We start from the raw sequence: 22,195 nt of genomic DNA, 5'->3' as shown, positions 1-22,195 counted from the left end.
CTGCTCTAAGTGCTTTGCTGCCCTTTCACCAGCCTGGGTAGGTAACTGGGAGGTAAGAGCAGAAAGCCAGAGATGCCAATGAATAAATGCAAATGGCCTGATGGCACTGCACTTTCTTAAGCTGGACACATTCTCAACTAGGGTGGGGCTGCCCAAGTTAATTAAAATAATAAACAATGCATTAAGTGAACAAGAAAATCAATCCCTTTTCCTTTTTGCAAGTGTAGATAAGGCAGAGAGGCTGCCTGTAAAGGTATGAAGATGTGGTCTACCAAGAGTCTTCTGCAGCATGGAACAACCAGCACAGCAATTGCCACCCAGCCAGGGCACAGCACGATTCATCTCTCTGTAGTATCCTCCTTTTGTGCCCTTCACTACAAAAACAGGTGCCTCAGTTATGCTGAAGCTTTAATCACAATCACAGACTGGGAACCTTAAAGATCACCTAGTCCCAACCTCCCTGCCATGGGCAGGGCCACCTGCTACCAGACCAGCTTGCTCAAGGCATCATCCAATCTGGCTTTGATGGAGAGAGCAAAATCTTGCCTTCAGTCTTGGGCAGGGATGAATTTAGAGTGGGAAAAGGTGCTTTTGCTGAAGGCAGCTACTTAGGACTCCCTGTGTGTTGAAACAAAAGGGTATTTCCCAGGGGCAGAGCAGTGAGGAGGTGACTGTACATGTGGCAGCCACTCCTGCATCTTGGTTTGTCGTCCACCTCCAGAATCCAGTTACCTGTTCTGCCTTTTTAAAATCCAGTCTGAATTCTGCTGTTCAGACTGATTTCTAGCCTCTCGATCCTGTCTCTTTCTCTCCATGCATCTTCTGCATACCTGCACCTTATTTTTCCTCATTTTTTTCCTCCTTTTTTCCCCCTCTCTTTTTCCTTTCCTTTTTCCTTTCTTCCTTCACAATCTTTCCTTTCTCTTTCCAGAAACTGATGTCTCTACTTCTTCCCACTTCTTCATTTTGATTAGTCAGTGACAAACAACAGGATTTCTCAAGATCAGTAAGCCAAAAGCATTTAATTTTTTTTTTTAATTTTAATTTTTCTGGAAAAGCAGCTTCACCTTATTGGAAACATTTGAGGAGGGAAAACCAAAATCCACAACAAGGATTTTGGCCAAAAAAAATCAAAAGAAAATGGTCCCACAAAAATCCTGGGGGCAAAGAAACACATACAACTAAATTAATTTCTGACCTTTCCTCATTCCACTGTTTCTCCTTTATTTTTTTTACAAGTCTAATAACTTTCTGCACAACCCATACCGTTCTCTGACTTCAAAACTCAAACTTGACTCTTTCTGTCCATCACTATGTATGAGAGTCTTATTCTTTGTCCTCCTCTTCCACACTGGGTCAGAGCCTGCATGCAATACCTGGTTGTCTACATTCAGCCAGTGCCTAGGGCTCTTCAGCAGCTTTGTTGCCCTTCTCTGGACAAGTTCCAGCCCCTCAATGCCTTTCCTAAAGGGAGAGAGTCCAAAACTGAACCCAGGACTCAAGGTGTGGCCTCACTAGTGCTGAATCAAGGGGACAGTATCATCCCTGGTCCTGCTGGGTCACTGATCCAGGATGCTGTTGACCTTCTTGACCACCTGGGCATGCACTGGCTCACATTCAGCTGGCTGTAGATCAAATGGGTCCAGATGGGGGTCCATGCTTTAAAAAGCTACTGGAAAACCTGAAGTGCTGAAGAATGGCTTCATTCCTAATGAAAGTCACATGGCAGATAGTGTGGGAAAGGCCTTGCTGTACAAATACTTCTCCTTGTTCTATCTCTACTGACCACCAGAGACCCCGAAATTTCCCCTCTATCAGCCTACCCCAATACTTCAATCCAACTGGGAAACACTCTTGTGCTGCTGTCTCAAAGTCAGGAATAACACGTCACCACAAGACAAGCAGTGCAGAATGTTTAAATACAGAATCAATAATCCCTTCATCCAAAATTATTTTCAGATCTTGTCCAACATTTATTTCTTCCCCTCTGCCCTTTTGTTTGCCATTAGTGAACAGTGTCATCACAAGTCTGACAACAGCACACAAGAGAGCTGAGCCATGCATTTGACCCTTTAATTTTTTTCCTCACCAGGTTAGTATTTAGGAGAAATGGCCAGCAGGTAAACCAAGATAAATTGTGTCTACTCCCCCCCTCCCTGACACTCTTACTTCAGTGCTTAGTTTTTCACACTTAGAGTCAAAAGAATACTCTTATTTTCCATTTCACTGCTTGAGTAAATGTTTTATAGATATCAAACAGAAAAAAACCCAGGATGCCTATTTCTCTCTCCTCAAGAATATCTTGAGCTGTACCAACCTACAGAGCAGGAATTACAAAGGTGGCTCCTGAAATTTAGGTCTGTACCAGGTGGTTTTCTGCCAGCCCTTTCTAGAAGCAGCATAGGTTGAATCATCTGTAATTTCTCTTGTCCTTCTCTCATTCCCATCCTGATGATGAGAAAGTATCAGAGGAGGTCATGGCAAGTAAAGCTCTGAACCTAGCCATCAAGTACATAATGCAATTATAACCCCCAAGTGCCAAGTGTGGTACCTGCAGCTCTGTTTGGAAGAAGAACTTCTGTGGGCACTGTGTGCAGTCATAGATCTTGTCCTCTTGTCCATGGGCTGAGAAAATATGCTGCTGCAACTTGTTTGCTTGGACAAACACTGCAATGGTAAACACACAACAAGCTTTGCATTAGTTCAGATTGCAAGTAAAGAGGTTTAGAAAAACAATTTCCCATTGACACTCAGAGACTCCAAGAGGTAAAAGCACTCTGATTTCACATTGCACCCTTGGTCTAATAGGTATCAGTGAACACAAGGTATTTACAAAGTGTGTTCCTTCTTCTGAAATTAGTTGAAATAGGGAAAGAAAGAAAGAAAGAAAGAAAGAAAGAAAGAAAGAAAGAAAGAAAGAAAGAAAGAAAGAAAGAAAGAAAGAAAGAAAGAAAGAAAGAAAGAAAGAAAGAAAGAAAGAAAGAAAGAAAGAAAGAAAGAAAGAAAGAAAGAAAGAAAGAAAGAAAGAAAGAAAGAAAGAAAGAAAGAAAGAAAGAAAGAAAGAAAGAAAGAAAGAAAGAAAGAAAGAAAGAAAGAAAGAAAGAAAGAAAAAGAAAGAAAGAGAAAAAGAAAGAAAGAAAAAGAAAGAAAGAGAAAAAGAGAAAAAGGGAAGGAAGGAAGGAAGGAAAGGAAGGAAGGAAGGAAGGAAGGAAGGAAGGAAGGAAGGAAGGAAGAAAGAAAGAAAGAAAGAAAGAAAGAAAGAAAGAAAGAAAGAAAGAAAGAAAGAAAGAAAGAAAGAAAGAAAGAAAGAAAGAAAGAAAGAAAGAAAGAAAGAAAGAAAGAAAGAAAGAAAGAAAGAAAGAAAGAAAGAAAGAAAGAAAGAAAGAAAGAAAGAAAGAAAGAAAGAAAGAAAGAAAGAAAGAAAGAAAGAAAGAAAGAAAGAAAGAAAGAAAGAAAGAAAGAAAAAGGGAAGGAAGGAAGGAAGGAAGGAAGGAAGAAAGAAAGAAAGAAAGAAAGAAAGAAAGAAAGAAAGAAAGAAAGAAAGAAAGAAAGAAAGAAAGAAAGAAAGAAAGAAAGAAAGAAAGAAAAGAGAAAGAAAGAAAGAAAGAAAGAAAGAAAGAAAGAGAAATAAAAAGAAAGAAAGAAAGAAAGAAAGAAAGAAAGAAAGAAAGAAAGAAAGAAAGAAAGAAAGAAAGAAAGAAAGAAAGAAAGAAAGAAAGAAAGAAAGAAGAAAAGGGGAAAAAGGGCGAAAAAGACTCTAAGAGTGCAAACAATGAAGACTTGAAATATAAAGAAGCTAAAAATGCCAGTTTCTCTTCAGAATGATTCCTTCATGCTTACTGCACACACACACACAAAACTTATTTCCTAGCAACCAACAGGTCTGCAAAGCAGAGATGCCGAAGTGCTGTTTACTTTGTGTGCCTAAAGTGAAATCTAACAAACAGCTCTGTATTTAAATGTGTTAATGCTAAAAATTATATCCCACAGCTACACTGGGGCAATGTCTCTAAATGTGAAACAGAACTGCAGGTAAATTCTCTTTGGATACTTTAAGATCAGCTCTGCCTACAGACGGAATGTGAGGGTTTCAATAATATAAACATGTTCAATTTTAATGACTACAAAACAAGGCCCTAAGACTGTGTAACAGTTTACCTAGGAGACATACTATTAATAATTAAATTGTATATGCCAGAGGCAGTGTTTGGGTTGGCAGCACTGACTTCTGATGGATGCCTGGTGCACTGTGACCTAAAAAAGTTTGCATCTACAATATTAATCTGTATAGGCAGGGAAAGGATTTATTAAAGATGCTGGCATTTGACTTTGACTCCACTCCTAATCATTTTAAATTATTCTAATTGCAAAGCAACAACAAAAAAAAAAAAAAAGCCCAACCATCAGAATATTGTTCTTCTGAGTCATACATTTTAATCACATTTCTCATTACTCTGACGTTAAAAAAAAAAAAAAGAAAGAAAAAAATAAAGGAGAAAAGATCAGATTCCATTTTCCACATAAAACTTATATTGGTGATTTTTACTTCTGGTTAATATTCTAGCAAGACATTCTGAAATAATTGAAGGGCATATTGCTAATAAAGCACCCTGGTTTATGATTAATGCTCCCTGTCTATTTACCCCATCAGCAAAAAGTGATTTGCACAGACTGCAATCGACTTATCTCTGTGCTCCTTAACACACTGCAGAAGGCTACTGGCTCAGAATTGAAGGATTAGTTTTATCAGGGATCTGGCTTGGGAGGAGAACCATCACTGGGTTCTCCTTACATAAGCAATGAGGGTGTATAGGGCAGAGAAGTTAAAGGGTCTGGAGAACAGGACTGGGAAGGAGCAGCTGAGGGACCTGGGGTTGGTTAGTCTGGAGAAGAGGAGGCTGAGGGGAAACCTCATTGCTCTCTACAACTCACTGAGAGGAGGTTGCAGTGAGGTGGGGGTTGGTCTCTTCTCCCTAGTATCAGTGATAGAACTGCCTGAGCAAATTGCCTGAAATTGTGCCAGGGGAGGGTTAGGTTGGAGATTAGGAAAAAATTCTTTTCTGCGAGAGTGCTCAGGGATTGGAACAGGCTGCCCAGGTTGGTGGTGGAGTCCTCATCCCTGGAGGTGTTCAAGAAACCTGTGGCCATGGCACTTGGGTCCATGGTTTAGTGGCCATGGTGCTGTTGGGTTGATGGTTGGACTCAATGATCTTAGCGGTCCTGTCCAACTGGAACAGTTTTGCAGTTCTATGAAACTGGTGGAATAGTGTCCAGGGCTGCCTGTCTGGTGTCTTTATGCTTAGGTAGGTGCATTGGATGCACTGAACAAGGGTCATAAAGAGGAATGGGAATGCTAAGGTTACCACTGCCAGGTCATCCCACCTTGCTAGCATGAGCACAGCCTGATTACCCTACAGGGCTTTTCCAGCCACAGCAACTGGACAAGCAAGTTGTCATAGAGTGTTTACAACTCCCCAAAACATAAAAATCATAGAGATGATAGTACCAAAAGATGATGTCATGATGTGTACCCAATGTCAAGGGGGGGAAAAATCAGTAGAATCAGCATTAAGACTAAAAAAAAGCCTCAGTGAAAGAATTACTGATTCCAGCCTCCTAACAGACAAAGTGTTTAGGGCAACTCTCCCTGTGCTCAGACATGACTGTGTCAAGCTGTGCAGTGAAGATGAACTCTGTGTTTGTTTGTTTTTTTTTTAATTGCACAACCCAGAGAAATGTGTGAAAGCTAAAGGCAGTGAGGTAATAACCATCCCAGCCACTCTATCTGAGAGATGAAAAACTCAATGCTCGTTTTCCTCCGTAGTGCACACGCTGAGGTTTTATTGGGAGGGGAGCTGCCAAACAAAGAGAAGTAAAAGGAAGGTATTAAAGGGGCTATTTGCCTATCAATGAAAATCCTTCACTCCCATTAATGGAGAACAGAAACCTTGAATGGCTTCCAGAATTAGCATGCCATTGATGCCAGAATACCCAAAGTGTGTTTTGTCATGTTTGTGATTATCTTTGATTTTCATCTTGTAAAGCAAAATTGGGCATGTAAGCCACATATTAATGCTTGTGTTTTAGGTTATCATTTTATGAAATGTTCTATTAGGAAGTCCTTAAAAAAGCTCACAGCTCTGTAGGCATCCTTTTAATGTGTTTTCATTTCCAACAACAGCATTTTTCTGTTCCTCATTATGGCCCAAACACCACAGTGCTTAGCCCCACTGGGTCAAGTTATTTTCTCACTTGGGTTTTACTACTGAGTAACACCACCGACTTGGGGCAGATTATTCCACACTTGGACTTGTGTCAGGGGAGAGCAGAACTTGACTTGTGGCTAAAAAGCATGGATTGCTTTCTAAAGCACTTTACAAGGGTGTTTCTTCTCACCATGAGCCAATGAATGTGTGCAGGCAGACTTTCTTACCCGAGCAGAGGAGAATGTTGCTGCACAGGCTATGCCTAGCTGAGTTGTATGGTTCTGCTTCCAGTTATTTCATTTTAGGTGAAACATCTGCAGCTCTAAAGCACAAATTTATGGGGAGTTTTAACCTTGGTGAGTTTGGAACGTGAAGGTAATGAATGTCACGCTGTGGAAGGTATCAGACTGTCACTTCTGTAATGAGAGAAACCTCAAACTTCTGCTAGAGGAGCCTGAAACGCTCTTCTTACAGATGGATACCTGCCCTTCCTGTGAGCTTAGCTTCCTAAAGCATTTCTAATGAACATCACTAATGAGCACAACTATACTGTTCCCTCCTAAAACTGACCTAAAGCCAGCATGTGACACAGCTGTAAATGGAGTTCTGCAAGTGTCAGTGTGACTGGGACAAGCAGCAATGGCCTCCTACCTGTAAAGCACACTGGACATTTGAAGGTGCCCCCCATGCCTTCAAAGCTGTGCTCTATCAGGTGGCACTGAAGTTTGGCAGGAGAGTCGAACGTCTGATTGCAGAGTTTGCATTCATGGTTCAGTCCTTCATCTGCAGGAGAAATCAAAGGAGAAGTGAAATTAACCACAGCTCTTCTCAAAGAGCAAGTCCAACACAAACTATGAGCTGAAGAGATGTTTCGGTTTCCTAAGCTCAGGATGTCCCTCAGCACCTACAGCTGCTGAAGTGCCCTCCTACCTCAAGGTTTCAGAATGCACAAAGCTTAACTGCACACACCAGCACAGATCTTCCACATACAGTCAGTATCCAGCAAAATGCAAACCATTAGACTTCAGCAGGAAATGATGAGTAGGACCTGAGGCACCACCTCTTAGCAGAGCCACTCCATCACCACCAAGTACATTTGCACACAGCATCATAGAACCACAGAATGATAGGGGTTGGAAGTGACCTCTGGAGATCATTGAATCCACTTCCCTCCTGCCAGAGCAGGGTCACCTAGGGCAGGTCACACAGGAACACATCCAGATGGGTCTTGAAAGTCTCCAGAGAAGAAGACTCCACAACTTCTCTGGGATGTAAGGCTGATGATCCTGTCTACCAGGGGTAAGAACTGTGAATGCATCCAATTTTGGACACTCTGGCTGATGTGGAGCTTCTGGTAACCATCCTGAGACAGGCTGGTACCCTCCCGGTGCTCCTGCTCCACGTTTCCAGTCCCAGGGGCATACATGAAGCCACAGGATTTCCCAGCTCCCTTTCTGACAATCCAAGATTTTTTTTTCCCCCCTTTATTTGCATTTCTCCTCTTAACAGCCCAGGAAGGTCCCTGTGCACCTCCTGACGCAGCTTTCCCGTCAACATCCTGTGGCTTTAAAACCCTTCCCACTCCCTGCCGCTTGTTCCTCCGCTTCCTCCCATTGTCCTCTGAAGGCCGGCTGGTGCCTGGCACCAGGTTCCCTTCCTGAGGGTGCTGCAGGATTCATCCAGTCTGCCATGAGGGCAGTCAACGGCTGTCCTACTTAGAAACAGTTGCTAGGTAAGAAGTGGCTTCCAGCCCTGCTGCAGAGGCCTCAATTCCCACAGCGCCGCTTAGAAAAGGTCCTTCTGTATGTCACCGGTGTGCTACACCAGGAGCATTGATCTCCAGGTAAATACTGTATCTGATTAACAAAATCCAGGAGGCAAGGAAATGCTTGGAGACTGGCACAGCTCCCTGCCATTGCTCAGGTGGAAAAGGAGTGATTTAGGAGAGCGTCCTGCCTGCCCCAAACACCTAAATGCTGCCTACCCTCTGCTACACACAGGGCTGCCCATGGTGATCAGTGACTGTCCTGACCCATGATCACGCAGCTCCTGTAGGGGGTGAGAGCAGACAGCAGCTCAGGGCAGTCCCAAGCATAAATCCAGGCTGGTTGAAGAGTAGGCTGGAGGAGAGGGACTTGGGGTGCCAGTTGATGAAAAACTCAACGTGAGCCTGCAATGGTCCCTGGCAGCCCAGCAGGCAGCTGTGTGCTGAGCTGCATCCAGAGCAGGGAGAGCAGCAGCACAGGGAGGGGATTCTGCCCCTCTGCTCTGCTCTGCTCAGACCCCACCTGCAGCACTGCCTCCAGTTCTGGTGCCACCAGCACAAGAAGGACCTGGAGCTGCTGGAGAGGGTCCAGAGGAGGCCACAAAGATGATGAGAGGACTGGAGAACCTCCTCTGTGGGGACAGGTTGAGAGAGTTGGGGCAGCTCAGCCTGGAGAAGAGTAGGCTCTTGGGACACCTTAGAGCAGTCTTCCAGTACCTGAAGGGGCTACAAGAAAGCTAGGGGGAACTTTTTACACGGGCTTGCAGTCCTGTCACTACAGGACAAGGGGCAGATTGGTGGGGTGTCTCCTTTGGAGCAAACAGGTAAAAATGCTGAAACAGCAGACCTGCTCTGGCTGGCGAAGCTCAGTGGTCCCAGCAACCCTGTGCCCACAGACCATCGCCACTGAGGTGCCTGTCTCTGTTACCCACATCAGACAGCAGAACTTCGCTGCCTTTGACTCTTGCTCCTTACCAATTTATAGCTGGGCCTGCTGAGGACAGCCATCAGTACCAACTCAGGCAAAGGCTCAGGTCAATCTCAGCTGGTTTGCCACCAAGCCTCTCTGGAGAGACTTGAATATGGAGGCAGTGGAGCACAGGCTGCTGAGGTCCGTGTCCCATCCAGCCAGACACACTGGTGGTCAGGTACTGTTGGCTGTACACTCTCTGTGCAGAAGACTCCTGGGGGTAGGTGACACCTTCTCATCAGGCAGGTGACATCTTTCCTGACTCTTCATAGATATGTTAGCAACCGCTTAGCAACTACATGTGAACTGTTTCCTCAGCAGGGAAAATTGTAGTGGATTCCAAAGAGCTGCCTGGGACTTGGGGTTCTCCACCACCACTGACAAACCCTTCCAGTGCGTCCTGCTTTTGCTGCTGCTGAGAGAAGCCAGGTATGGTCCATGCAAGCCCTGTGAAGGGGAGCAGGAGGGACACAAGCCTTGCATGCAGCAGTCTGCACACCTAAGAGAGATGGTCACATCCTGTGAGGCAGGCTGTAGGCCATGCTCTGTCAACAAGCAGCAATGTACCACTGTGGGCAAAGCTGCAGAACAGAGAACTGCCAAGAGAAGGAAGGGCTCAACAAGATGTATTTCAAAGCCTCCTCTTCCCCAAATTTGCAAATCAATTCTGAGGGATGTACAGACTGCCGCAAGTGATCAGATCCTGCCTCCTGCATCCGGATCCTTACCCAGTCAGGTCGTTACCTAACAGAGACTTGTGAAGACAGTGCAAGTCCCCACAATGGGCAATCAGGAGCTAGAAAGCCTGCAGGGTGAAGTTTCTTCATCAAACTGTTTGTGCTGACACACACAGCCAAAGGAATTAGGACAAAGGGAGCTCCATCTCAGGACCTTCCACATGTCAAGGTGAAGATAATCGATGGCAGTTCTCAACTCACAGAGTTACTGTTGGCAAAGTGTAAATGAACCACGCTAATCATTCTTGAGCACAGGAACACTGAGTGGGGAGTTCTTCAAACATTCCAGGGCAGAGAGACTTCCTAAAAAGAAATATTTTTCTATGGAGCTACAGAAGACAGAGAAGGCTTTCCATTACCTCAGCTAATGAGGAAAAAAGAGGAAAAAAGGCACGTGCCCCTGATGCTGAAGGAGAGCTAATTCCAGTTACACTGTATTTGTACTTGTTCAAGAGGAACTGAACCCCACTAGATGTGGCCCTATTGTATTTCCCCTACCACCCAGATCCGAGGCGATCTCCTGGTCACAAACATCAAAACCTCTTTGATTGCTGCATCTTGCAAATCTGATTTTCCTAAAGGCTTATAAACAGGACTTGAAAAATCCCCTCACCCACTCGCCTGGGGCAGATAGGAAACCTCCCCAGGCAAAGAGACATCAATTTGTGCAGAATCTAAGCTGTCTCTTAAAAAGAAAATGTTTTTAGTCTCCTAGTTCTAAAGACCACATTTAAAATGTGACTACATTTGTATAACTAATAGAATCACTTCCCCCCCCCCCCCCCCAAGTCTGACTGTTCTGGTTGCAAACTCTTCCCCTCACACTCTTCTTCACCCATTTTGTGCACATCACCTGCTCTGTGCTACATCTTTGGAACAAAGGGCAAGGTTCCAGTCCTTGAATTCAAGAACGTGAGGCCAAAGTGATTTAAATGTAAGGGAGGCAGAGAAGGTTACAGCACTGGCAGAAGAGCTGGGAGTGCTGGGGTCCATTCCAAACTGTACTGACGTACTCTTACCACCTTGGGCATGGCAGCACAGCCTGTGTCTCTCAGACTACCCATCTTTAAAGAAGAGAGAGGTGTTAATTTTTAATTTCTCCTTTAATAGGCTGACCTAATTAGCATCCCCTAAGATTTTTAATACGACTGGGACGGCAGAGCTGGAGATGAGTCCAGGACTATCCACGATACACAGAAGACCCAGAATCACTGCCATCTGCCTTTGGAAAGGTTTAAGATAACACAGCCAGGCACACAACTGCCTGCTTGCTTGGGTCACACAGCACTGCAGAAGGATGAGGGGATAAGGCCTTGTCCCTGTGCTCTGCTCTCCATCAAGAATTTCAAAGCACGGCCAGCATCTTATCTCCCCTGGCATGGAAGAGCCAGGGTGTGGTAGCTCTTGAAGAGGTGCCAGATGCAGAAAGAGAATGCAGAGGGCTCTGTTTACACACTGGCCCCTGTCTTGCTTTTCATGTGTAGCAAACAATTTGATAGGGTGCTCTGGAAGTGCAAAGCATGATACCATTAATAAATAATGGGCCGGTGAAATGTCACATTTTCAATTTTCACTTGGGATAAATCTGGAGGGGAATAGAGTGTCAGGTACAGTCCAAGAGGCTCTCCTTCTCTGCAGAACAGAGCCACTGCTCTTTGCTCTTCTCAGGAAAAAAAAAAAAAAAGAAAGAAAAAAAAGAGAAAGAAAGAAAGAAAAAGGAAAAAAAAAAGAAAAAGAAAGAGAAAAAAAGAAAAAGAAAGAAAAAAGGGAAAAAGGAAGAAGAAAGAGAAAAAAGAAAGAAAAAGGGAAAAAAGAAAAAGAAAAAAATAAAAAGAAAGAAAAAAGGAAAAAAGAAAGAGAAAGAGAAAGAAAAAATAAAAAGAAAGAAAAAAGGGGAAAAGGAAAAAGAAAGAGAAAAAGAAAGAAAAAAGGGAAAAAGAAAAATAAAGAAAGAAAAATAGAGAAAAAAATAGAAAGAAAAAAGAAAAAGAGAGAAAAAAGAAAAAGAAAAAAGAAAAAGAAGAAGGGAAAAAAGTAAAAAAAAGTGCTGAACAGCTTTAAAAAATTCAATCAAAATAATCTGCTCTTTGGAAAGGTGGCGGCTGACAGTAATTGGAAAATACTGTCTGACTCATTTATTAAAGTGAGATTCAGAGTCAATTGATTTAATAACCATTAGAATATTCTATTAAGGATATAATAGGTTGGCACAGCCCTATTTTTTATTAAGAGTTATAGGTAAGGAATAAGCAACGCTATGGAATTTTCGCCAACTGCTGTATGGATTTAGACTTAAAATATGGCTTGCAAAATAGGTATAAAAGCAGCAACTATCAGGAGGAGGAATGGGGAAGTACATTACAGTGCAAATGAGTGAGCTGAATGATGAAAAAGAAATGAACCTTTAATATAAAGCCTGCACTCTTCCGAATCTAACTGAAAACTCTGCACTGCACTCCCTGATGTGGTACATCGTAAAACAAGTCAGCACGTCCTTCACATTAGGGATCCAACAGCTCCATCAGGGAGGCAAGAACAAAGTACTCACTATGACAGCACACAACTGCTGCTTACTGTTGCCCTGACATCACCAGGATATGAGTTTGGGCACAGTTAAGACCCTGCAACACGGATGAGGATGGTTTGCTCACTGTTGGTAGAGGGAAATATCATAGAACCATAGAATTGCTTTGGTTGGAAAAGACCTCCAAGATCTTTGAGTTCAACCATCAACCCAGCACCACCATGGCCATTAAACCATGTCCCCAAGTGCCATGGCCACACGTTTCTTGAACACCTCCAGGGATGGGGACTCCACCACCTCCCTGTGCAACCTGTTCCAATCCCTGACCACTCTTGCAGCAAAGAAATTTTTCCTCATCTCCAACCTAACCCTTCCCTGGCACAATTCCAGGCCATTTCCTCTCCTTCTATCACCTGAGACTAGGGAGCAGAGCCCAACCCCACCTCACTGCAACCTCCTTTCAGGGAGTTGTAGAGAGCAATGAGGTCTCTCCCCTCAGCCTCCTCTTCAAATTATTTTGATGCACTCAGAATTTCTGCAGAAGTAAATTACTTTCCATTTGCAATCTTTATTCAGATAGTGGCGAAATGTAAGCACAGTTGAATTCCAAACAAATGCATTTGATATTCTCCTAAATGTTTAATATTTACACAAATATTCCATGTTTCAAGGGGGGTGGTGGGGGAGGTGAGGTAGATTTTAATTGAGGTGCAGCCCATTACCTGAGGAACTAGCTTGATAACCAGCTGCAAAACCAAGCAGCAGTTGTCTTCATGCTGAGCATGTTCTCACATTTGGGGATCCTCTGACTTTGCAGCAGCTACCCAGACTGTGGAGTTGCTGAGCAGCTCATGTGGGCAGGAGAGATCCCCCCCTCACCCACACCCCCACCTGAGGCACTGCTTTGGGTGACCTGGCCCAATTAGTGTTCCCAACTCAACGCCCAACTTGTGCACTCCACGCAAGGCCCTGACATTTCAGTACACACTTGAAACAAGTGCAGCCCTTTAAGCAGCCTCTAGACTGCCTCTCCCATGTTTATGCTTCTTGCTCTTCAATAAAAACAAAACCAGAGCAGCTACAAGCAAATGTTCACTGCCTGACTTACATGCAGCTGTTAAGTCGGTAGCCACTGGGGGCCCTCTTATATTGTCTGATCAACACTCCAGCCATTACCCAGCACCAATTTGTAACAGTTTATAAGTAACTCTTTTTCTTTTGCTCACCCTCGAGATTGTCCAGAAGGGTCCTTCTGCCTTTTACTCTGAATAAATCTATAGGCAAAGGTCCAAAGATGATGATGTCCTCCTGGTAAATTATCACGAGGCTGGGCCCATGCTTAAAAGCATCTGCTGAGAAGTGGAGTAAACTCTGCCCTCCACACACAGCAGAGGAATGAAGTGCCTGCAGTCCTCCTGCTTGTTAACAGCTCTGAAGCATGCACAGCTCCCACAGTCAATCTCTCCAGAGGTTTTTTTTTTTTTTCACCAAGCCAACCATGCCCCTAAAACAGTTTTTCCTTCTTCACATCGCTTCCACTCTTCCCTGAGTTAACTCTGCAGCACACACTGATAAAGCAGAGATCTGAGGAGGATGGAAAGAGCACCATGGATGACAGCTAACACCTTGGCTAGGACATGAGACCAAAAACTAGGAAGCACAGAATAAAGCACATCACTTTAATCTGCAAAGCATGCAGCCAGCTGCACCTCCTAGCTTACAGTGCTGTGCATGTCTGCATCTCTTTAATGCTACTGGCCACACAGCCACACACTCATCAGCTTCTCTGTGGCACTAGAGACAATCTAGAGCAGGTCCAGAGGAGGCCACAAAGATGATCAGAGGGCTGGAGACCATCCCCTATAGTGACAGGCTGAGAGAGCTGGGGCTGTTCAGCCTGGAGAAGTCTCTGATTGATTAGAACAGCAACCCAGGGCCTGAAGGGGGCTACAGAAGAGCTGGGGAGGGACTTTTGACAAAGGCACAGAGTGACAGGATGAGGGGTGATGGACTCACAGGTAGATTTAGATTGGCCATCAGGAATCAGTACTTCCTGTACAGTGAGGGTGGTGAGACACTGGAACAAGTTGCCTGGAGAAGCTGTGGAGGCTGCAACTATGGAGGTGTTGAAGGCAAGGTTGGATGAGGCTTTGAGCAACCTGAACTGGTGGAAGGTGTCCCTGGCCATGGCAGGGGTTGGAACTTTAATGTCACTTGCAACCCAAACCATTCTACGCTTCTATGATTCTCTAAGCATCCCCACCTGCTAAAGAACACAAACCACTTCTTCCAGGTCTGGAAGCTGAAATGAAAGTGTCTGAAGTTTTCAGCACCATGTTCATAATTTCTCCTTGTTCATTACAGTACTTCTGTCATTTTCAGTCTCTCAAACATTAGCACAACCCCTCCATGAAAAACACTATCCACCACAGTATGAATTTTGGAAGCTGACATGAAAACCTGGGAATATAGTGCTGCAGGAGGAGACAGAGTACAGGCAAAGAATACATAGAATCATAGAATTGTTAGGGTTGGAAGGGACCTCAAGGCTCAGCCAGTTCCAACCCCCTGCCATGGGCAGGGACACCTCACACTACAGCAGGTTGCTCACAGCCACCTCCAGCCTGGCTGCAAAAACCTCCAGGGATGAGGCTTCCACCACCTGCCTGAGAAGACCAGGAGTTCTTTAAAGTCCTAACTAATGGGTCAGTCCTGCTGGGACAGCATGGAAGATTGGATGGAAAGACAGAAGTACATCTGTGTTTTTCCTGCAATGTTCAGCACAGATCACCTCATGTCTGCAGTTGGGAGGGAGGGGGAAGGAAATACCTTTAACCAGAATCATGATGTTAGCTAGAGACTGGGGAACTCAAAAGATCAGGCTGCAACCTGAGCAGTGTCTCTCCCCTTACTTTTCTCAGTCCAGAATGATCTTTGGGCAAGGCTCTGCCCACGTCTGAGGAAAGAGATGGACAAGATGCAAGGAACAACCCTCAACTCTTGCATCAACAACTCCCAAGGGGAAAGCTGAGCCTGGGCTATGACTGTGCCTTGAAGGATACTGGCCAGCATCAGATGGAAGAGGACAGGATCTGCAGGGTGCTGCTGAGGCCAAGCCACCCCAGCTCCCAGCAGCTCCCGGCAGGAAGCCTTATTCCACGTGCAGGGAATCAATCCTCCAGCCTTGCACAGCATATCGCTAACGCTACTGCAAAGGGTGCTGATTGATGGAGTGACAGGGAGCTGGGATCCACCTCCTCAATTAAAGCAAAAGTTCATCTCTCCAGGGCCAGATTTTGAAATTAGATCTGCTTAAGGGAAAGCCAGTCTACTGCAGCTTTCATTCCACTGTATTTCTCTCTGAAGCAAGGGATGCATTTCACTTCACCAACTGTTCACTTTTTTGCTTGGTTGCACTCACTTTGGCTGCTTGTAAGTGAAGTCTTCTTACCACATGTGCCTTGTATGTTCTAGGAAAGCCACAGATTGCCTGGCATCCGTGAGGATGGATGAAAACAAGAGAAGGGTAACTGGCAGGCTCTGTTTCTTCATAATTGGCACATTTCTCAGTGCAAATAAGAACAATACAGCAAATGCCCTCTCCATCAAAGAACAGCATTTTGTGGGTAACTGGTTACCAGGAGAGAGTTCAGGAATTCATAGAATCAAGTAATGGTTTGGGTTGGAGAGGATCTTAAAGATCATCCAGTTCCAAGCCCCCTGCCATAGGCAGGGACACCTCCCACCAGCCCAGCTTGCTCAAGGACTCATCCAGCCTGGCCTTGAACACCTCCAGGGAGGGGACATACACAGCCTCCCTGGGCAACCTGTTCCACCACCCTCACTCTAGAGAATTTCTTCCTAATCTCCAAGCTAAATCTCCTCTCTTTCAGCTCAAAGTGTTCTCTCTTATCCTGTGACTCCCAGCCCTTGTCAAAAGTCACTTCCTGGCTTTCTTGTAGCCCCTTTCAGGTACTGGAAGGCTGCTCTAAGGTCTCCCTGGAGCTTTCTCTTTTCTAGGCTGAACAGCCTCAACTCTCTCAGCCTGTCCCCACAGGGGAGGTTCTCCAGCCCTCTGATCATCTTCAGTGGCCTCCTCTGACCCCATTCCAACAGTTCTGTGTCCTTCCTGTGCTGGGGACAGCAGAACTGGATGCAGTACTTTTGATGTAGCCCAGGATGCAGTTTGCTTTCTGGGCTGCAAGGAACAGGGCTATGGGACCTGCAGAATTTGCTGCTCCTTGTCTGTAACTGCTCTGTGAAAAGGTAGTAAAATTTGCTGGAATAAGAAAGGTCTGTGTTGGATCACGTAGCTGTACACGTTTCAAGGTTCCACTCCATCACTGCAATGAAATCCCATGGGATAAGAGCTTACTTTGGAAACAATCTGACCACAGGATAAAAAAAGAAAGTTAAACCAGCAGGAATAAGCTGGGTGGTGGTGGGAGTTATTTGTAGCCAGATGATCCAGCTCAACGCTTACCTCTTCAAAAAGCACTTAGTGAGCACTGATTAAAAACTTGCAGCCTGATCCTGCAGATGCTGGCTGAGGGGAGCAGGCCCTCCTGTCTTACCAGGCTCATCCAGACTTTGTGTGGGACTAAATTCTGCCAAAGGGTGCTGGGTCAAGCCCTGTGCCCCCACACTGCACAGCAAGATGCAGATTGTCATCTGTGTGTCACAGATAAAGCAAGCAACCTGCTACATGGCTGCTTTCCTACCCCAAACAGAGTAAAACCTCTCTTGCCACACTGCAGTGGATGAAGAATGAAAAGACTGAGAGAACTGGGGCCTTTTAGGCAGAAAAGAGAAGACTGAGGGGGATGTCACAGAATCACAGAACATTGGAGGTTGGAAGGGACCTCCAGAGATCATCCAGCCCAACCCCCCTGCCAAAGCAGCATCACCCAAGGTAGTCTGCACAGGAATGCAGCCAGGGGGGTTCTGAAAGTCTCCAGAAAAGGAGACTCCACAACCTCTTTGGGCAGCCTGCTCCAGGGTTCCATCACCCTCACTGTAAAGAAGTTTCTCCTCATGTCAAGGTGAAATCTTCTCTGTTTGAGTTTGCACCTTTTCTTCTTTGTCTTATCACTGTGCACCACAGACAAGAGCTTGGCCGCCTCCGCCTGACACCCACCCTTCGATATTTATAGACTTCTCATCAATGCTGATCAATACTTATAGGGTGGGTGGTGTCAGGAGGATGGGGCCAGGCTTTTTTCAGTGGTCCCCAGTGACGGCACAGGAGGTAATGGGCACAAACCTGAACATAGATTTCCATCTAAACATGAGGAGGAACTTCTTTAATTTAAGGGTGACAGAGCACTGGTCCAGGCTGTCAGGTGAGGTGTTGGAGTCTCCACCTCTGGAGACATTCAAAACCACCCTGGATGCGTTCCTGTGTGCCCTGCTCTGGGTTAACCTCCCTTGGCAGTGGGGTTGGATCTCTGGATCTCCAGAGGGCCCTCTCAATCCCATTCATTTAGTGGTTTTGATAAAGACCAAGGCCCTGCTACATCTGCCCATTGTTATGAATACAGTGTTGGAATTAAGGTCAGAACTGAGCTGGTTTTGTTCTCCTCCATGAGCTGAGAACCTATTTCTTTCCAAGGAGGAAGATTTTTGGACCAAACTTTCTCTAGTAAAATGAAATTGCAAACTGAATGGCTCAGAGATTGCTGGAGCAAAGGAGTTATTAACAATTTAATCAAACTGTAGGGGGGAAAAAACCTAATAAAAATGTCACATTTGTATGCCAGAGAATTAGGAACAGTAAAATGTAAGTAAAAACTTTTGGCTTTTTTTAGCATTGCTCATTCAGTTTCAGTATTTTTGTTCACTGTGCAGCTACAGTTTCTTGTTCTTGATTTCTGAAGAAGCTGGAGAATCAGTTTGCTCTCTTGTTTGATGGGAATGCCTACTAGTAATGCCCACTCATCTGGGACTTCTGGTACAGGTGGGAGAACAGGTGCAAAAAAAACCCCAAACCCCAAAACTCTCAAGTTCTGCACAAAGAAAATAGAAAATTGTTAAAGTAGAAGAGGATATTTCATGTTGCATAAATTAAATCCAACCTGCTCAAAATTTAGGGGTATTGGGAAAATATCTTTTTTTTTTTGCATGGAGACAATCTGAATATCAACATCAATTCCACATGATGGTGGACCAGCAGTAGAAATGATGCTTTGTACACAACTCTTAGCAGGTATTGCTTTTGTTCTGAGTATACAGAATGGCTCAGGATTGCCTTCCATCTTCTGGCACGAAGCCAGTCGCTGCCTGGAAGATAAAGACTCTAAATGCTGAAATGCTTTTTATCCAGTCCACAAAGAATTGCCTCTTTGCCCTGAAAAGATGGGGAAGAAAAAAGGAAAATGGAGAAAAAAGAGAATAGAATAGTGTAGAATAGAACAGAACAGAATAGAATAGAATAGAATAGAATAGAATAGAATAGAATAGAATAGAATAGAATAGAATAGAATAGAATAGAATAGAATAGAATAGAATAGAATAGAATAGAATAGAATAGAATAGAATAGAATAGAATAGAATAGAGGGGAAGGGAAGGGAAGGGAAGGGAAGGAAGGGAAGGGAAGGGAAGGGAAGGGAAGGGAAGGGAAGGAAGGGAAGGGAAGGGAAGGGAAGGGAAGGGAAGGGAAGGGAAGGGAAGGGAAGGGAAGGGAAGGGAAGGGAAGGGAAGGGAAGGGAAGGGAAGGGAAGGGAAGGGAAGGGAAGGGAAGGGAAGGGAAGGGAAGGGAAGGGAAGAATATTACTGGATATTTGAATCACTAGCATGCAGAAATAGTGCCCTTCAGATACTACTGATACATTGTTCCAAATCTCAATGTCATTATGTGAGTCAAAGATTATTTGACATCACCTTAGATAGGTGAAGGACACTTTGAAATGAGCTGCAATAGCTCAGATATTGATCCAGCTCTTAAAACTCATTTAGGGGTGTATCAGCTTCCTGCTTGCTTTCCTCTTAACCTCCATCTCTCAACCCCATCCCTCAGAAAAATCAGGGAGGAAGAAGCAGTTCAGGCAGTTAAGGTCCTCATGTCTATGCTGATAACTGGGCACTTAGGTTCTATTCACCTAAGCACCCAAGGCTGATGTGGGAGATCTCCTTGTACAGCAACATCTTAAAGTGATGAAGCTCAATTTAAGGTGAAGAGTTATCTACATTGCTGATCTGACTTAGTTTGCTGCTTTATTTAGGAAAGCATGAGAAAGGCATTGGAAGAGGCTGCCCAGGGAAGTGGTGGAGTCCCCATCCCTGGAGGTGCTCAAGAAACATGTGGCCATGGCACTTGGGGACATGGTTTAGTGACCATGATGGTGTTGTGCTGATGGTTGGACTCAATCTTAGAGGCCTCTTCCAACCGAAACAATTCTATAATTCAATGATTCTAGGTTTATTCTGCATCAACCTTTTCCTGCCTCTCTCTGCTCCTGCTCTGAAACAAGGAAACAGCTTTGGGCTCACACATCAGGAAAGGAGCAGACTTCATTCTAAACCTACTCCACTCTCTTTGCCACTTTCTCTGCTGGTACTAAGACTTCCCATTGAGCTGAACAAACAGCTGTTGGGATTTCTATATTAAAAGTTCTTTGTTTGTGGATAATGAGGGCCAATTAGTTACTTTTCCTCTAACTGTTACATGTCTGTGGCTTGGTTTTTTTCCTTCTTCTTCTTTTAATTCTAAATGCCACTTTTACAAATCTATTTCAACTCTTCATCAAACCTAATTCCTTGCTGAGGCAAAGAGACCATTTCCCACAGTGCCTGCAATTGAGGAGTGGTACCTAACAACATCCCCCCTCTGCAGTCAACTTTCAGGTATCAGAATGGCAAAGTTAGTGAAATAATCAGGGGGAAAGAGGGAAAAAAACAACAGAGTAGAAGAAAAAAAGAGAGAAGCTGGCTGAAAAGAGATGCACCATTGACAGGCTAAGACTGGTTGGGGAAGGAGAAGAGATGTAGCAGCAACAATAAAGACAAAAGAGTGTAGACTGAAAAAGCTGATGGAGGAGCAGAGGTGGTGAGCAGAAGCAGGACAAGGGCATGAAACCTAGCTGGAGGCAGAGGCACAAGAGAGTCTTGATTTATTCCTCATTTGAATTTCACTGGAGAAATGCAGGGAAGCAGACAGAGCTTAGGTAATGTAGCGCAGCTCCAATAGCAATAACGATAGAGTGGATTTGAAAACCCAAATGTCTTGAGTCAACAATGCTACCACTATATAATTAATAACAATAAGCAATTAAAAACAACAGCAGGTTACAAGTATAAGGCATCAGATTGTACTACCAAAGGGGGGAAAAATATAGCATTACAATGAGAAAAATAAATGTATAGGCTGCCAGGTCAGTGTATATCCTCTCTAGATAAAACTTAACAGATGTGGAGAAAGATGTGGTGTGACATTAAATGACTTTGAGGTGATTAACATCAATGAAAACCCAAAAAACACTTGTAAGGCTCTCAGGAAATCTGAAATGAGATACGAAAACCATGCCTGTAACTGTATGAGAGAGGTGGCTGCCCACTGTAAGGCTTTAGCCTTTTACCAACTTACTCTAATAATAACTTGGCTGGAATATGCTCCACAAGGCCCACTGAGTTTTCCTTGTGTGTGTGTGTGTGTCAGCTCACTGAAATAAAAAGAGGTAGGTAAAAAACAGAGAAACCTAAGAAGAAAAGGGAGGAGGGTTCAAGTCACACTTGAGCAGGAGTGGGGAGGAGGAGGAGGGGGGTTAAGAGACCTGGGGTTCTTTCCCTGGGGGCTTGGGTAAGTGCCAAATTCCCCCTCTCCCTCTCTTTCATGCCTGTGGTGAAACCCCTTTGAGGCAGTGAGAAACTGGAGTTCAGACCTGATCCCCACTCCACTATGCCAATGAACCATTCTGACTCAGGGGAACTTCTTCCCAACCATGTCCTGGGCTGCATCAGGAGAAATATGACCAGCAGGACAGGGAAGCCATGCTGTTCTTCTGCTCTGCTCAGACCCCAGCTGCAGCGCTGCAGCCAGTTCTGGGGCTTGCAGCAAAAGAAGGACCTGGAGCTGCTGGAGAGGGTCCAGAGGAGGCCACAAAGATGATCAGAGGCCTGAAGCACCTTCCATATGGGAAGAGAGTTGGGGCTGTTCAGCCTGGAGAAGAGAAGGCTCCAGGGAGACCTTAGGGCAGCCTTCCAGTACCTGAAGGGGCTGCAGGAGAGCTGGGGAGGGACTTCTGACAAGGGCTGGGAGTGATAGGATGAGGGGGAATGGTTGAAGCTGGAAGAAGGGAGATTTAGACTGGGGATTAGGAAGAAATTCTTTGCAGTGAGGGTGGTGAGGCACTGGAACAGGTTGCCCAGGGAGGTTGTGGATGTCCCCTCCCTGGAGGTGTCCAAGGCCAGTTTGGATGAGGCCTTGAGCACCTAGTGGAAGGTGCCCCACGGCAGGGGCTTGGTACTAGATGATATTTAAGGTCCCTTCCAGTGCAAACCATTCTATGATTCTGCCTGCAGATCTGCCAGGCTCCTTCTGCATCATCCAGAGCCCACCCAGCCCAGGCTGATGTACAGTGCTGTGGATGCACACAAAGGGTCTAGCAGTGCCTGAAACCATTACCAGTGCCACACGCTGCAAAGCAGGGAGAATGGGTTCAAACTCATGAGATTTAACCAAGCCCATGTACTGGGCAGTCAAGTTTGGGCAGTATCCCCTCAGAGGGTTTCTCTGTAAGGAGGGAAGTGAGTGTTTGATTATTATTACTTCCTAAACGAGGGCAGATTTGGATGCAGTGCTGTCACTCGGGGAGCTCAGGTTGCACAAAGAAGCGCTGAACGTCGCAAGGCTTGTGATCAGGCTGTGAAACTGTGAAACCTAAGTCACCCAAATGAAATGGGGGACACAAAATTAATTCAGACAAATGAGGGTTTGGAATGAGCAAGGGACTACTTAGTGCTTTTAACACACATCCTGGGACACAGCCTCGTTACAG

The 22,195-nt window shown here is 44.9% G+C and overlaps 1 protein-coding gene across 1 annotated transcript in view; it reads right to left on the bottom strand.

The window, feature by feature from the left end:
- Positions 1–2,005: 2,005 nt before the first annotated feature.
- The window catches only part of ZNF521 (zinc finger protein 521), a 264,494-nt gene continuing 244,304 nt past the window's right edge, over positions 2,006–22,195 (bottom strand). Inside the window, exons 8-10 of the mRNA XM_054394665.1 lie at positions 6,858–6,989; positions 2,552–2,667; positions 2,006–2,029 (exon numbers count right to left, since the gene is read on the bottom strand). Coding sequence (XP_054250640.1) covers positions 2,006–2,029; positions 2,552–2,667; positions 6,858–6,989 — 272 coding nt within the window. The remainder of the gene's footprint in view (positions 2,030–2,551; positions 2,668–6,857; positions 6,990–22,195) is intronic.

This window comes from Indicator indicator, chromosome 31 (genome assembly GCF_027791375.1).
Source record: "Indicator indicator isolate 239-I01 chromosome 31, UM_Iind_1.1, whole genome shotgun sequence".
Classification (NCBI taxonomy): Eukaryota; Metazoa; Chordata; class Aves; order Piciformes; family Indicatoridae; genus Indicator; species Indicator indicator.
Note: the sequence above shows the minus strand (reverse complement) of the source record. Positions and strands in the feature narration are given on the sequence as shown.